This window comes from Cavia porcellus, unplaced genomic scaffold, assembly GCF_034190915.1.
Source record: "Cavia porcellus strain 051 isolate PalLab524CR breed Dunkin Hartley unplaced genomic scaffold, mCavPor4.1 scaffold_32, whole genome shotgun sequence".
Lineage (NCBI taxonomy): Eukaryota > Metazoa > Chordata > Mammalia > Rodentia > Caviidae > Cavia > Cavia porcellus.
In genome coordinates, this window is record NW_026947515.1 from 23,845,704 (window position 1) to 23,861,975 (window position 16,272).

The following is a 16,272-nucleotide window of genomic DNA, read 5'->3' on the forward strand; positions in this document are numbered from 1 at the left end:
CACCACTTATTAAAGAGGCAATCTTTCTTCCAGTGAATGCATTTGGCTCCTTTGTCAAAGATAAGGTGGCTGAGTGTGTTTGGAGTTGTTTCTGCATCTTCTGATCTCTTCCACTGATCCTCAGTTCTGTTTTTTGCTGGTACCGTGCTGTTTTTATCACAGTAGCTTTGTAATATAACTTGAAGTCAGGGATTTTGATGCTGACTGCTTCGTGTTTAATGCCCAGAATTGCTTTGGTTATTCTCCCATCCAAGTACTAACCAGGCCTGACCCTGCTTAGCTTCCGAGATCAGACGAGATCTGGCGCGTTCAGGGTGGTGTGGCCATAGACAGCTTTGGTTGTTCTAGGTCTCTTCTGGTCCCAAATTAATTTTAGGATTGTTTTCTCTAACTCTTGAGAGATATACTATTGCAATTGTGATCAGGCCTGGATCAGGGCACAGTATTCCCCCCACCCCTGAGGTTCCAGGACCCTATGGCCAGCTGGGTTCCAGTGCACAGTGAGTCACAGCTGGGGCAGGATTTTTGAGCTTAGTTTGAGTGGTGAGGTACCCTGCCAGCTTGGTGTGAGCGCCAGGCCCTTAGCATCTGTGACTAGCCCATGTGGCTTGGAGCTCAGGGTAGCCACGGATTTTCTCTGTCTTTCAGTGGACAGTGCAGCAGAGACCTGGGAGACCAGAGTTTGGGGGCAGGATGAAAATGAGCCCCAAGCCTTCTCCCGCATGAATGAGCCCAGGCCCTGTCTACAGGATTCTCAGGGAGTCAGCTAAGTGTGGTTCTGGAATCAGATGGGCTATCCCAGTCTGCCTGAGCGATGGCTTCAGGGTCCCTCCTCCTTAAGGAAGAATTCTCAGACTTGGCTTTGTGTTGAGGGCAGTGACAAATCATATTTCTTTCTGACCAGTCCATCACACAGTAGATGCTTGATAGATGTTGGTTGAAGGAATTCTGCCTGGAGATTTCTTTTTCCCTTTTTGCCCACAGATTATTGCCCATCTTTCCCGGAGGAAAATGAGGTCAAGATTCTCTATGCTGAAGATTCATCAGTATCTTTGCTCCTTAAAGGTTTTCAGGATACATAATATATTGAAACCTGGTGGATACCAGCATCTCGAGTGCTTACCTCCCCCCCAGCTCCCTCTTCTCACATAGCTGAGGTGGAAAACTGTGTCCTGGCACTTTTCCTGCAGGGCTCATGCTGTGGTTGGTAGCTGCGCTCAGGGCTGGATGGGAAGCTGAAAGGCACTGGGGGTCTTCAGGACACTCACACAGTCAGCATCTCCCTACATAGCCCAGGCTGGCCTTGAATTCTTTTTTTTTGTCTTTTTTCTTTTTATTGGTACCAGAGATCGAACTCATGACTGCCTGCTTACAAGGCAGGAGCTTATGCCGCTGAGCTAAATCCCCAGTCTCGGCCTTGAATTCTTAATCTTCTTGTCTCAGCTTCCCCAGTGCTAGTATTACAGCAGTGTGCCAATGTGCCTAGCTCATACTTTTCAAATTGGCAGAGACTTTAGCTCACCCAGACGATAATCACATTTGTCAAGGCTCAGAGAAGGCAAGCAGTTTGTCCAGAGCCATGCAGTGAACTGTGGCAGTGAAGTAAGAGCTCAGGTCCCTGTGTTGTCTGCTGTGCTACCTCCTTTGGCCATAAGAGGGCGCTCATGGCAGGGGTCTGGAAGAGCCTGGGCAGCCCCAGGATGCTTATTTTGCCAGCTGGACATGTGGAGGAGAAAGGCTGGCAGTCAGGTGATGAAAATAAAGTGATTTCTCCTGATAAGATTTTCTGGATGCAGCCTGGCTGAGCCTAGTCGAGTCTAAATCAACAAACAAGGCCTGAGGTTGAGCAGCTCTGGTCAAGCTGGGAAAAAAGAAGGGGAGGGAAGAAGTTTACACTGGGCTTACTTTTCAGTTTTATTAGTTCAGAATCTATGATATGCTCCAGGGAACATTTTTGTGTATAATTTAAACAAACTGCTTTCCCATTTCCTGGGATACCTTGTTGGGACAAGTCTGCACTACAGCCAGCTTGGTGATGCCTTTAGGGAAGTACAGGCAAAGTGTATGTGTAAGGCAGGTAGCTTTGGCCACTAGGCCACAGGCAGAGGCCCAGCCAGCTACTGTCTTAGGTTAACACTTTTCTTTTTTGAAATTTTTTTTTGTCTTTTTCCTTTTTATCGGTACCGGGGATCGAACTCACAACTGCCTGCTTTCAAGGCAGGCACTTATGCCGCTGAGCTAAACCTCCAGCCCCTAGGTTAACACTTTTCTTCTATCTCTTGTTTCAATTTTTTAAAAAAAAATTGATTTTTGAGACAAGGACCTCTGTGTTGTTCATGTTGGTCTTGAACTCAATATATAACCCAGGCTGGCCTCAAACTTGCAGTGATCCTCCTGCCTCAGCCTCCCAAGTGTTGGGATTTATAGGGTTGACACTTAAACACAGTAAGGAAAAGGCCTCAGGAGGCTAGAGGGAATCACAGGGCTTCTGTTGCAAATGCAGTCCTGTTTTCAGCATGGTGCTTGGGCTACTTAGCAACCCTTCCCCTCTTCTGGTCAGTCAAACCTCTGTGTTCCTTGTGCCCTGTCACTAAATCTCTCCACCAAGGAGAGATTGGGACAAAGGAGAGAAGACCCTGGAGCAGTGTGTGCTGAGGTACCAAGGGACTCCTCAGGCTTCCCAGATTTGGGGACCTAAGCCAAGGACTTGCTCTGCACAGGTGCAAGGGTAGCAGATGTTCCACCCGCCCTTCACTCTGTCCCCACCTTGCATCCAGGCCAACTTCCCCGCCTGCCCTTCCGCTGCTGCTCCTCCCGGGGTTGCAGTCAGTGTGAGATGTAGCTGCTTGTGCAGCCACACCTCTAGTCTTGGTTGTCCTGAGAGTCAAGGCAGATTGCTTGTGTCCCTGGAGGAAGTGCACTCTTAGAACTGTCTTGAGGCCACAGAAGGACAAGGAGAGCCGATGTTGGAGGGCTGTGGGTTGGATGGGAAGGTCCAGTGTGATGGGGAATAGCAGCCGCCGTCAGCTACCTACCGAGCTGGACTTGCATGATAGCCCCCAGCAGGGCTCAGAGACACCTTCCCAGACCCAAAGGAGAAAGCCGGAAAGGCCTGCTCCTGGATTCTGCTGGCTGGCAGCAATGTCAGTCCCCGAGCAGACCTCAGACACTGGTCACCATCTCAAGGAGTGGCTGCTCCTTGGGACTGTCCTGGCCTTGTGCGGCAGGCCCCTGCGTCAGACTGGCCTCTGGGGTGGCTCCTTCTGCCTTGGGTTGCCTGCCTTGCTGTTCCTTCTTCTTCAGGTAGTAGAATCCTCCAGCCACAAAAAGTCCAGCTGAGCTGAGGAAGAAGCTTGACATGCAGAAAACGTAGGAGAAGTTCCCAGTGCGGTCCAGGACGAAGCCTAGGGGACAGACAGCAAGTTAGGCCATGCCCAGAGCTGCCTACCCGGCTTCCTCCCACTAACTTACGCATTCCCTGAGAGTCGGGATTTTATTTTTGGCTTTTCTGGACAAGGAGTCATTGCTGGCACCCAGCAGGCTCTCAGGTATTTGACAAATGAAAGCAAGGAAAAGTACTAGACCTACTCCAAGCTGGGTAGGAGGCCTCAGGCCAGAAGAGCATCATGGCAGAGAGCAAGGAGAAAAGGGCTTGCAGAGTCAGATACTTGTTCAGCCCCCTCTCAGACCCTGCCCTTCCTCTTGGATCCCTCTCTATTTACGTGCTTGGAAATTGGGACTTCTGGCGTGGCACTCAGGGGAGTCCCATTAGGCTTGAGTCAGCTTCCCAGTTCTCTCCGTAATTACTGCCATTATGTGTTACTGACTGTCACCGTTATCAAGGGCTTGACCAACCTCTCCTCATTTACTATGGAAGTCACTCTTAGTTGCCTGGCACTCGCTCCTCTGGGTCTCGCTTTCCACTTTCTGTTAATTTCCCTCTGAGCAAAAATCCCTGCAGTGGTCATTCCCAACCCCTTCATCAGAATGTAAGATCCAAGAGGATGGTTTCTGGCCATGTGTGCCTGGTGAACGGCCTGTATGAATAAATGGTCAGGGGGAGTTCTGTGTTCTTTTTTTTTTTTTTTCCCTTCCCTCAACACTGGGGATTGAACCCAGGGCCTCATACTATGCTACATCTTTGACCCTCCTTATTTTTTATTTTGAGAACTGTTCTTGCTAAGTCACCAAGTTGCTCAGGCTGGCCTCACATTCGCGGTCCTCTGTCTCAGCCTCCCGTGTAGCTGAATTACAGGTGTGTGTCATCACATTCAACTTCTCTTCTGCATTTTGAAGCTGACATTGTGGCTCAGGGGGGGAAATGGCTTGCCCAGGTCTGATAGGTAGGAAGTAGGAGAACCAGGATGTTAACAACAGAAAACATGTACAGCACTTATTATGTACCAGGTTCTCTACTAAGCTCTTTACTGCTTAACTTACGATAGTGCTGTAAGCCCATAAGATAGATTCTGTTGTCCTCCTCACTTCATTGATAAGAAATCTGAGGTATGGAGATTGTTATGCTTTGTGTCTGGATGTGCCCCCAAAGCCTCATGCAGTCATGTGGGCAGGCTTCTAGAATTTGTCATTGATTCACGGTCCAGGGCTGGGATTATAGGATGAGTGCTACAAACAAGTGGGTGTGGCCTACATACAAAATAGGGACAGAAAGAGTCTTCTCTGCCTGGTCCTCCCTATTAGCTCTTGTTGATTTTGTTGTCTTCTTCTGCCATGAACTGTTACCCTCTGCCACGTGTTTTTCTGCCTTGGGGCCAGCTGAGTGTGGACTGAAACCTCTACAAACTGTGAGCTAAATAAACCTTTCCTCCTTAATTTTGGATGTCAGGAATTTTGTCTCAGCAACAACAGAAAAGTAATCAACACTGAGTTGAAGATGAACTTAGGTAGAGCAAACCCATAATTTCAAGCGTTCTTATTCCCGTAGGTGGGGAACAGTCTCTAGTCTTTCAGAGCTTTCAATGATACCAAAGACCTCTTGGCATGTGTGCCATGAGTTTGCCACTGCTGCCCTAAAGTGCTGTTATGGTTGATATATTGTGTCAACTTGAGCAGTTTAGAAGTTTAACTGATAGACTCAGCAGGGAACAGGGTTCTTACTTTGTAAATATCCTCATGCTGTACAAAGGAGGGCAAGGAGATTTGTGAGTATTACACCTACCCCGGAGGGTAGGGGGTGGCTTGTGTATAATATAAGCCAGGAGAAGAGGCTTGTTTTCTCCATTTTGCTCTGGCTTATCCTTTTGGCTGCTGCCTTGAAGTGCTGCCGTGGTGCAATGCCATCCTGCCTTGGAGCCAGCGATTATGGACTGAAACCTCCACAAACAGTAAAACTTTCCTTCCTTCATTTTGGGTGTCAGGTATTTTGCCTCAGCGATAAGAGAAAGGTAACCAAGACAGGTACCTAAATCACAGATACCAAATACCTACTCCTGGAGATGGTGCTGAATGGGGCCCAGATCTGTCCAGATGGTCCTACTTTGCCCCACCCACACCCCATCTGGGTACCCCCGAATGCCTCCCACTTGTAAGCCCCCTGAATTGAAGATGGGATCTGCTTGCCTCCCCACCATCCTGCAGGCAGCCCATTCCTTGGAGCTGCCCTCCCCAGGCTGCCAGGAGCACCCAGTTTCCCTCAGCCTTACCAGCCAGTGGTGGGGAGATGAGGGAACTAATGCCGATAATGATAGAGAAGAAGCCCAGCGCACTGGGGAACCGGTCCATGGGGACAATTTCCATAAGGACCTGGAAGATGAAGATGCCAATGCCGCTCATGGACGCGCTGTATAACAGGCAGAAGCCTGCCAGCACCCAGAAGTTGGCTGATACTGTGCACACCAGGTTGGAGAGCCCATTGAGCAGGACTGCCAGGGTGAACAGGTACTTTCGGTAGGAGGCAAAGTATGGCCGGCCTGTCACCAGTGCCACCACTGGCCGCAGGAAGGTGCTGCAGAAGCCGATGCTGGAGATGAGCAGGGCTGCTTGGTACTCGTCCACTCCATACTTTATGGCATATGGCACCAGGAAGATAGGTGGCAGCAAGTAACCCATGAACATCCACATCACACCCAGTGTGTAGATACGGTAGCCCACATTGTGTTGCAGGATATCAAAGGCCAGATGGTGCCGGACAGCCGAGCCCCATGCTCCCGGGCAGCTTTGTGCTGGTGTCTTGGAGGGGTGAAGTGGATCTTCTTTGGTCTTGGGGACACTGGTGGCTATAGGCCTGATGATGGCCCCGCAGACACAGCAATGGAGGAGGACCCCCCCAAAGATAAGGAAGGAGCCCCTCCAGCTCAGGTTCTCCAAGAGGTAGCGGGCGAATGGAGGCCAGAGGGTGACACCCAGGGAGATGCCAGTGGAGGCCAGTGCATTGGCCAGCGGCCGCCGGCGGATGAAGTACAAGCCCAGCACTGTGATGCTGGACTGGAAGCTGAGGCTCATGCCCAGGCCTGTGGTGCGAGAGGGGAGACCTGCTCAGGGGTGTTCAGGAGATTGTTAGTTGTGCCCAGAGCAGGGTCCTGGGGTCACGTCCCATGTCTGCCTCCTTCACTTCCAGCCCAGACCCACTTGTAAGCCCCCTGAATTGAAGATGGGATCTGCTTGCCTCCCCACCATCCTGCAGGCAGCCCATTCCTTGGAGCTGCCCTCCCCAGGCTGCCAGGAGCACCCAGTTTCCCTCAGCCCAGCACTATAGTGACCTTTAAAAAGCCCATTTAACACCTTCCAAAGACTTCCTGTCACACTTGAAAAACAACTGAAAGATTTCCTATGCCCAGAAGGCCCTGTGGTTTGGCTCAGACCCCTCTCTTGGGTAGCATTTAGGCCGCTCTCTGTCATTTACCAGGATTAAGCTACCACAGCTCCTTCTTTTCCTCTGAACAAGCTGCCCCTACCTTGGCGTATTGGCAGTTGCTACATCCCCTGCTTGGAAGATGCTTTTCCTTGTACTCCGCCTTGGCTCAGACATCACCTCCTGCACAGAGGGGGCCTTCCCTGCTCCCCACTGCTCCGTGCTACACCCACAGAGCTGTGGAAATGAAGCTCAGAATGGCGCACCCCCTTCAGCTCACAGAGGCTCCTGGGCTGACCCTGCTGCTGTGGCTCCCGTGGTCATTCACTTGCCTGCCCTCCTAGTCAACCATCGGGGCCTCTTCCTCTGTACCCAGCGCCTCTTCTCCATCCTCACACTCAGCTGCTCTTTTGGGTGATCCCCACTCCTCCATGCGCTTAGTGGTCAGCCCTCTACTTCTGTCCTGTAGCCAGGCTACTCAGGCATCTTGTCGGCAAGTCTCCTCAGCCTGTTCTTCTGTTTAAAAGGCAGTGGGATCACAAATTTGAGCCCAGCCTGGGAAGTCTATCTGGGGAAAAAAAATAGAAGACTGAGGACATGACTTAGTGTTAGTCAAAGGCCATGGGTTCAGTCCCATTTCTCTGTGCTTTTACACAGAAATGTGTGGGAAGGGCTGGAGGTGAAATGTGTACCCCGCAGGTGCAAGGCCCTCAGTTCTACAGAAGACGACCTGGACACCTCTCCTTGAGTGCAGAATAATTGCTGCAACATTAGTTAAATCGCATGTACTGATATGTAGGGGGGCTGAAGATGGTATATCTTTCTTCAGTTGGCTCTAAGCAATGCAAATAGGGCCAGCTGAAGTACTGCTGTGTAATCTTTGGGGCCATTCTGACAGTCTCCTGTTTCCTTGCATAGTGCTCTCTTTAAAGATATGAGCACATTGGGATGGCAGAGCCAGTCAGCTCCAACTGGCTATGAGCCTCAAAATACAGAGGATATGCGTCCCCAGGGAACAAAAGTTTACGTATCAGAAACTGAAGCAACAGCCTCCTAAAACATTTCAAATGCTACCTTAATTAAATTATGCAGATTGATCATTTGCATGTCATTCTCCCTGCATATTAGAAAGATGCTTTTCTCCCTACCTGGCCAGCCAGTTCAAGTTACTCACGTAATTCCCGCCATCCTCACTGTCAGTCATCCTCAAGTCACCCTCCCCATAATAAATTCTAAGAGAGGCCTTGGATCAGGGCCTTTGTCTGCACATCCTTACTAGGATCAGCCTTAGGGCCTCTTGGCTGCCCTTAAATTTGAATATGTCTTGGTGTCTGTATTCTTGCTGTGGGTTGCATTGGAAGTGGTAGATTGGAAGTAACTTGCTAGGATTCCAATAACATCTCAATGGGATTATAAATATAACTTTTTGGATTGTGAAGAAGACTGGAAAAGGGATTACAATATTTGGTTTACAGGACTCAGTATTTGGGATTACAATAAATTCCATCCCTTAACACGTCAACAAAAGCAAAAACAAAAACAAAAGCATGGAAGTATTACCTCTTCCAGTCTCTAATCCTTCCCTTCCCATTTTCTTTCCTTCCCCTTCCTATCCAACCCTGTGCTGAGCACCAAGCCATGCTAGGGAAGCCTAACACCTTTTGAGACAGGGTCTCACTCTGTAGTTCAGGCTATGAACTCACTGTGTAGCCCAGAGTGGCCCCAAACTTGTGGTGATCCTCGTGCTTCAGCTTCCCAAGTGCGCGGACTATAGGCATGCACCATTGTGCCTGACTGGCCAGGCTAACATTTAAATTTAACATCTGATTAAATTTGGATCAGGCCTTGATCCTCCCTCCACACCAGACCCACTCTGATCAAGATCTCAAGGCCACACTGCCGATAGTGAGCCAGGCCTTATCTCACCCGACCCACAAGGAGCATGATACCCTTCATCATTTGTTATGGAGGATCTAAGATGTCCCCTCAGAGTCTCTGGGTTTAGAGGTGCAGCTTTCTGAGCTGATCGGGATCATGAAGACTAACTTAAGTGGATCAATCCATTGACGAGACCATAATTTGATGGCACTACTGGAAGGCAGTGGAAATTTCAGAAGTGGGACTTAGTTGAAGGGATTGGGTCATGGGAGCATGATGGGGGGAGCTATCTCTCGTCTCCAGCCTCCTTCTCCCTGTTTCTTTCTTGTACTCATTGCTTCCCAACTGACAGGAAGTGATATTTCTGCCTTCAGACCAGCCAACCATGGACTGAAACTGCCGGAACTGTGAGCCAAGATAATTTTCTGCTGTAAGCTTTTTTTGGTCAGGTATTTTGTCCCGCTAATGGAAAGTAAATAATATATCATACATTTTTTTTTTTTTTTTTTTGCATCATGCTTTCTTGAGAAACTCCTGATTCTCCTACTTTTCCAGTGATTTCTTGCCTAGGCCTTTGGTCACTGGAATGCCCAGGCTCAACTTTCAGGCTTCTTCAGTCATCACTTTCATTTTCTCAGGGACAGCCAGGCGATTCCTCATCTCATGTCTTTGCTGTCACCCGTCTCATGACTCTTGGACTGTGCATTCCAGCTCAGGGAACTCTAGATTAGTGTTGAAACCTGAGCTTCCCATTTCCCTCAAACTTGCTCCTGCCGGTTTCCCCATAATACTTGATCCCTGTTCCATCCATCCTTCCAGCAACTTAAGGCCAAAACCCTTGGCGTCACCTTCTTGTCTCTTTGAACCTTGGATCATCCTTGACCTTTCAGACACAATGTACGTTGCCTCCTCCCATCACTTCCGTCATCCCCTCCAAGCTGTGGCCACTTTCTCTGGCTCAGTGGTCACACCCCTGCCTGCTCTGCCTTCAGCCACCCTACAGACCAGCCCTTATTCCCAGAGGGGTACTTTGCAAGAACCCTTCTGTGAAACCTCTCAAGTGGTTTACATCTCACCACACAGCCTTTTATGAGCTCAACCGCTATCTAGCCCCCACTCCAACTCTTTGACGTCCTCGTTCATACATCATCCCCTTTCTGCTCCTAAACTTCAGGACCTCTGTGTTCACTGTTCCCTCTATCAGAAATGCTCTTCCTCCCGGAGCCCTGAGCCAGATTCCCTCCCTTTGCTACCTCTTTACTTGCTACGGTTTACGTAAGTGTCCCTAACATCCCATGTGCAAAAGGCTCAGTCCGTAGCTCAGTGCTGTTGGGAGGTAGTGGAGACGTTTCTCTGTGTCACTGGGGGATCCACACAGGGGTTAATGTGACCCCAGTCCATTCCTCTTTCTCTCTCTTGCTTCCTGACTGTGAGGAGCAACTTTGACTTTGTGCTATAATGTGCAGCCTTACTGCAGGCCCAAGCCATGGACTGAAACCTCTGAAACTGTAAGCCAACATAACCCTTCTCTACAAGTCGATTATCTCAGGTGTTGTTACAGTGACAGACAGCTAACGTACTACGCAAATGTCAGCTTCTCTCCAAGGCCTCCATGGCAGCCCTACTGAAAACAGCAAACTCTTCATCCTCTTCTAGTGCTTGCTCTAAGTGTCCTAGGCATTTTATCTCTTGTTTCACCCCAGTCTCAACCCAGGCCAGGGCCCTACCACTCTCTCCTCATCTTCTAGTCCTGTCTTCTCATTGTCGTGTCTTTCTATTGTGCCTGTCCCTCGTGGACTGTAGGCAGTTCAGGAAGAAGAAAGGGGCTTGCCTGCTCTGGCCCCTCCTGGCAGCCACTTTAGGTAGAGCGAAAGTCACCTGTGATCAGTCCGGCTGTAAGGAAGAGCTGGCTGAGAGAGCGGCTGAAGCAGCTGGCCACCATGCCCAGGCTGGCCAGCATGCCACCCAGCATCATGGTCACTCGGCAGCCATAGTTTTCCACCAGGATGCTGCACAGGGGTCCTGTGGGAAGCAGACCATTGAAGCAGCAGCTGAATGAAGAGGCCCAGTTCTGGGACCGACATAGGGGAGAGGGGCCTCAGTCAGGCTTAGCAGGAGGCTCAAAGGACATGAGACCTGGAGCCTGCCAGCCTGCTTCTGGTGCTTACTCTTCCCCAACCTGGCCCGTGGCCTGAGCAAGCCTGGATCCCTCTCTGTACTTCAGTTTATTCCCCTACGGAGAGAGGGGTCAGACTGAGCCCTGTTGGGTTCCGATAAGGATCCCCAGAGGGACAGACCAAGCCTCCCACTGCCTGAGAACCCACCACTAGTTCCATCTGGGTGAAGCAGGATTTGTTCTGGGCCCACATGGACACCTCTTGCTTGGGGTCTGTCATGGAGGAGCTGTCCCAGGGCATCTAAATCATGGTGGACACTTCCCGCCTTTAATCTTCTAGAAGACTGACCACTGCCCTCCCTCTGCTTTCCATCGTGCACACCTGGGTGAAGGCCTGGACTATCTTGAACCTTCTTGCTCTGACCTCTTGAGTGTTCTAGAGAAAACCAAGCCAGGTATCTTCTTCCCTCTCTTGTCACCACCAAAGCTATCTTCAAAATCCATATCTAGGGCTGGGAGGTGTAGCTCAGGGGTGGAGTGTGAACCTAGTGTGTGCAGGATCCTGGGTTCAATCCCCAGCACCAGAAAACCCACACCCTCAAAGCCCTACCACCAGAGCCCCTTCCCAACCCCCCAGTTCCACACCTGATGTCTTCTCCCTATGTAAAGGGGCCTGTCTCTGTTGTACTGCTTCCTTACCACCCACACTGACCACCTGAAACCAGCCAGCCAGCTCAGCCGGCTGCTTTTGGATACCTTGTGTGGGTTACATTCACCCAGTAGCCAGTCCCTGAGAACACAGAATGGAGCTTCTCCAAGTGAGTGTCCCAGAGTGCAGCCAGAGCGTCAGAGAGAACGTGGACATGCCTGTGCCTCCATGCCTGTGTGGCACGGACAGTGAGCAGGCAGCCTGTCCCAAGAGACAGTCACGGGGACACCGCTGACAAGCTGTCCTTGCTGATGCAAGAGAGGTGAGGCTTTGGAGAAGGTGTGACTCCTGACCCACACACCTTACACATACCTGAGTCTGTCGTGACTCAGGAAAGGGAAAGGTGACATTGGGAAAAGCTCTGAGTCATGGAGTTGGGCTGGGGCTGGATGGGGTCCCGGAGGCAGGCGCTCCTGCTTCTCCACAAACTGCTCGGCAGCCTTGGGCCGGCCTTGTACTTTGTGCTTCCTCACTTTCCTTGTCTCTGAAATATGTGTGCCTGAAGGTGCTTGGACAGATCAATGACACAATCAAGTTTAAAATTTCATTAGTATGGGGCTGGGGATTTAGCTCAGCGGCATAAGCACCTGCCTTGCAAGCAGGCAGTCGTGAGTTCGATCCCTGGTACCAGTAAAAAGGAAAAAGATTTTTAAAAATTTTTTTTCATCAGTATTCTGAAATGCCCATGTGTGTGAGCCACAGAGGGACAGACAGGATTCTGCATGGACAGAGATGTTGGTATACCTGCTCCAGGCGGTGACCTGGAGCTGGATGGGGAGTAGGGGTCCGCCCGAGTACCTGGCTCCCAGCCACTTCCCATGCTCCTCTCTATTGTGAGAAAGGCCCGGATGAGGGCCCCGCTGGTCACCCCAACCTTGCAGGCCAGAAAACCACATAGTCTGGGCCAGGTCTGGCCTTTCCTCTGGCCCTGAGCTCAGGCTCCAAGCAGCAGGTTTGAGGGTCATCCGAGGTGGCAATTTCCCTTTTTCTTCCCTCCCAGTGTCAGGGAAGGACTCGGAATAAGCAGGCTGCTGGTGCCAGTAGGAGAGAGTGGAGGAGAGGTAACCAAGGAGCCAGGTGAGGGCAGACGGGACCAAGGGGGAGCCTGCGGGTGGTCAGGTGTGCTTGTGTCAGTAAGTGGGGCCTTGGCGGGCTGGGGTCAGTCAGGGTGAGTTACATTCCTGGAGTGGCCAACAAGGTAGGGAGCCTCTGAGGCGGGCAGCGGAGTGGATAAGCTGCCTTTCCCTCCAGTTCCAGCCTTGGCAAGTTCCCTCTGCAGAAGCGCGGGGAGAGATGGGATTTTTGCTCTACCTCTGCTTCTTGCTAGAGTCTTCCCTAGCCCCCTTTTCCATCCAGAAACCCAGTGAGGGTCTCTAACATGTGAATAATTCACAGCCTCATAGATCTATGTCTGTCTGTCTGTCTATCTATCTATCTATCTATGTATCTGTGTATCTATCTATCTATGCATCTATCATGTATGTATGTATCTATCTATCTATCGAGATAGAGGCAGAGATGGAGATAGGAAAGGGGGAAGGGAGAGAAAGAGAGAGACAGAGAGAGAGAGAGAGAGAGAGAGAGAGAGAGAGAGAGAGAGAGAGACCGAGACCCAAGAGGCCAGGGAAGCTGAGGCTTCCTCCCCTACCCCAGGCCTTTTTTAATCCCTCCCTTCCCAGTTCCCAGGCTGCTCACCCCCAGCGTGGAGCATGGACCCCAGGATGGAGGGGAACCAGGAGGTCTCGCTGTTGGTGGCCTGGAAGTCACGTTGAAGATCAGTGAAGAAGACGCCAACACAGATGGGGAAGCTTGCAGTCAGGGCTTGCGTTATCAACGAGGCCAGAAGTACCATCCAGGACCAGCTGCCATCTGGATGCTCTAGAGCCACAGGCATCTCTGCTACCACTGCCACCACAGCCTTGTGTTACTTGTGACCAATGCCTAAGGAGGGAACACAGTGGACCCTGGTGATTGGCAGGCTGTCGGCCTTCCTTTGGTCCACCTGCCGCCTTCTCTGTGTGGCTGAAACTGTCTCTTCCTCATGCCCCAGCACAGGTATCACAGAAAGGTGCCACTCCTTGGGAGGTGGCCAGAGGCCCATGCTTTGGCCTTGATGTCTCCTTTTACCTACTTCCAAAGATAACCTGGAGGAAGTGACGCTCCTGTCAAGGCAACAGGCGTGGGGCCAGCAGTGGCCAATACAAACAGAGCAGGTGGATGGAATTCTTTCTTGTTACAAGTGGCAGTCACGGAGCCTCCTGAATTTCTCATTAATTGGTTAGAGAATAGTGCAGACCTCTGGAACCAGTGACGTCCTGACCCCAAAGGCACCCACGGATACATTTCCAAACATTTATGACCTGGCTCCCTGCATTCCAATATAGACACTTGCAATGTCACCTGAACAGCCCAAGTTTACTGTTGGCACTGTTGCAAAGGTGAGCAGGCTGGCACTGTGTACACACACACCGGCTTAACATATGACCCACAGCTTTAAAGATAAGGCTCATGGGTCATCCTAAAGCCCTTTATAATCGCTCTACAAAACTCGTTTCACAAGAAGTTCAAGAGTCAAGTTCCACTTTGTCCTGTTATGCTGACTGTCACCTCCATAGGCTCCTCCTAGCTAGGAACCCCAGCTAGTGGAGTCTGTTGCTTTAACGGATGGAGGCACCTGGTCTCACTTGAGCAGAGCTCTGTACAGATACAGATATATACATAGTCACACACAGGCGCACAAGTGCATGTGAAGTCAGTTACAGATACGCACAGAAAAATCCGGAGACACAGGCACACGTAGACACATACTCACAGACACACACACACACACATGGACACACACAGTCACCCACCCACGCACACATACAAAATCACACAAGTAGGTACACAAATGAGTCACACAGTTAACCCAAGGAGACACATACACACATGCAGATGTACACCCACCTGAACACCTGCCAACAAACCCACAGGCTCCACAGACACACAAAAATGCAGAGTCACCCCACACACACACCTACTGTTCACATCTTTGGCCCCAAAGGCGCCACCTGGCCTACCTCAGTCCAGTGCCACCACGCAGGCCACGCCCCTCATCACAGAAGCCTTTGCACTGCCGAGGTCCCCACCCCCAGTTCAGTGTCTTGTCCAGTTCCCTCCAGTCCCGGCTCACCTCCCCTGCCCTGGCCCCTGGCACCCCTCACATCTCAACCCACACTCAGACTCCGGGCTGTGGCAGGCAGGGGGCGGGAGGGCCGGGCTTAACAGGAAGAGGGAGTTTCATATTTTTGCGGTTCCCAGAGTTTGTATGGATCTTCCTGGGTCTTGGACGAAAGGGCATGTGTTATAGGAACCCCAGCTAGTGGAGTCTGTTGCTTTAACGGATGGAGGCAGAGGCAGAGGCTGTTCCCGCAGGAAGTGGAAAGGCCACAGCTGCTGCTGGGTCCTCCTTGTGCTGCCAGTGTCACCTTTCCACACCCTCCGCCGTGGCCCAACCCTCTCCCCAGAGCCTGTCTCCTCAGCCTCCAACCAGCTACTTTTCCAGACCCCGCCAGCTTCCCGGCTTCCTCCTGCCCCTCCCACTCACCTCTGGCCACTGCCCTGTCCTTGTCCCTTCCTCTTCTTTGTCCTGTTACTGCCTTTATCAGCAGCACCTTCCTGGGCAATCTTTTAGGGGACTTCACTGAGGTTCCTGTGACCTTTACTCTGTGCACTTCATTGTCCCCAACTTCTCAGGGGGTGGGGCTAGCTCTTCCCAGCTTCCGTCTCTCCAGGCTTCAGGATCCTGGGGTACCTGGCCACAGCTCAGGTACAATCAGGGCACGAAATCCTTCGCACCTTAGGTATCTCTGCACCCGGGGAGCCCTGCGCCTATGCTCTGAGAACCCCAGCCTCTCCCTGGGAGCCCACTCCTCCACTACAGACTCAACTATCCCTGAAGGACAGTGCCCTCCCACGTCCCCAGACGCCCAGGTCACATACATAGTGTTTGTGTCCAGTTGGTTCTACAGCTCCCTTCCTAGGTCCGCTGGTCCCTCCTCAGGGCCATGGCTACTGGGCTTCTGAAATGCTCAGCCAGAGGAAAGGCCAAGTGATCCTTCAAGAGTCATTTCTTGGGCTGAGGTTGTGGCTCAATGGCACAGCATCTACCTGGCACACGTAGGAGGGCACTCTGGCCCCCACACACATTGGACCAGGCTCTCTTCCCCATTACTCCCTTGATAGTGGGCTTGACACCACACTGGGGAAGACCATCCTTTGTTATCTCACCTCCACCCACATTTGGAACAGAAGGGCAAGTCATGCCTTTGCCTAAGCACAAAGGTAATGTTAATGTGTTTCCCAGGAGCAAGGATGACGGGGCTTCCCAGAGGGCTGTCCATTCCAAAAGATTTAAGCGGGGCAGAAAAGCAGTGGGGCTGCGGGAAGTGGTCTTTCCTTCATGCTGGGAACCATGAGTCACAGGCATTGCCTGGTATATGTTTGGGCAAGGAGGAGACGGGGTAGAGACTCACAGCTCTTTCTTCCTGTAAGTGATGCTCTCAGATAGGGGCCTCGGGACAGTTGGTGTCTGCAGTGGAGGGGTGTCCTCCTCTTTCTCTTCCCTCCTCTCATCCTGTGGGGGGAACCCAAGGGCAAGCTATGAAAGCCACCAGCAGAGGATGGGCAGCCAAGCAGGCCCTGGGGAATTTTTCTCTCCCCAGGTCCCACGTGGAGCAGGCACTACCTCCTGGAGCTGAGGACGCAGGGATCCAGCTT

The 16,272-nt window shown here is 51.4% G+C and overlaps 1 protein-coding gene across 5 annotated transcripts; it reads right to left on the bottom strand.

The window, feature by feature from the left end:
- Positions 1-1,889: 1,889 nt before the first annotated feature.
- Positions 1,890-15,228, bottom strand: Slc16a5 (solute carrier family 16 member 5). Of its 5 annotated transcripts, none has more exons than XM_063241855.1 (5): positions 15,101-15,228; positions 13,210-13,455; positions 10,568-10,711; positions 5,664-6,470; positions 1,890-3,404 (listed from the first exon to the last, which is right to left on the bottom strand). In XM_063241855.1, the coding sequence occupies exons 2-5, from the start codon at positions 13,406-13,408 to the stop codon at positions 3,163-3,165; spliced, it is 1,392 nt and encodes a 463-aa protein (XP_063097925.1). In that variant the 5' UTR covers positions 13,409-13,455; positions 15,101-15,228; the 3' UTR covers positions 1,890-3,162. The 5 variants fall into 5 exon arrangements, with proteins under 5 accessions (XP_063097925.1, XP_063097924.1, XP_023418638.1 ...); XM_063241854.1 differs by lacking the exon at positions 15,101-15,228 and adding an exon at positions 14,574-14,819; XM_023562870.2 differs by lacking the exon at positions 15,101-15,228 and having other exon boundaries at positions 13,210-13,830.
- Positions 15,229-16,272: the final 1,044 nt, after the last annotated feature.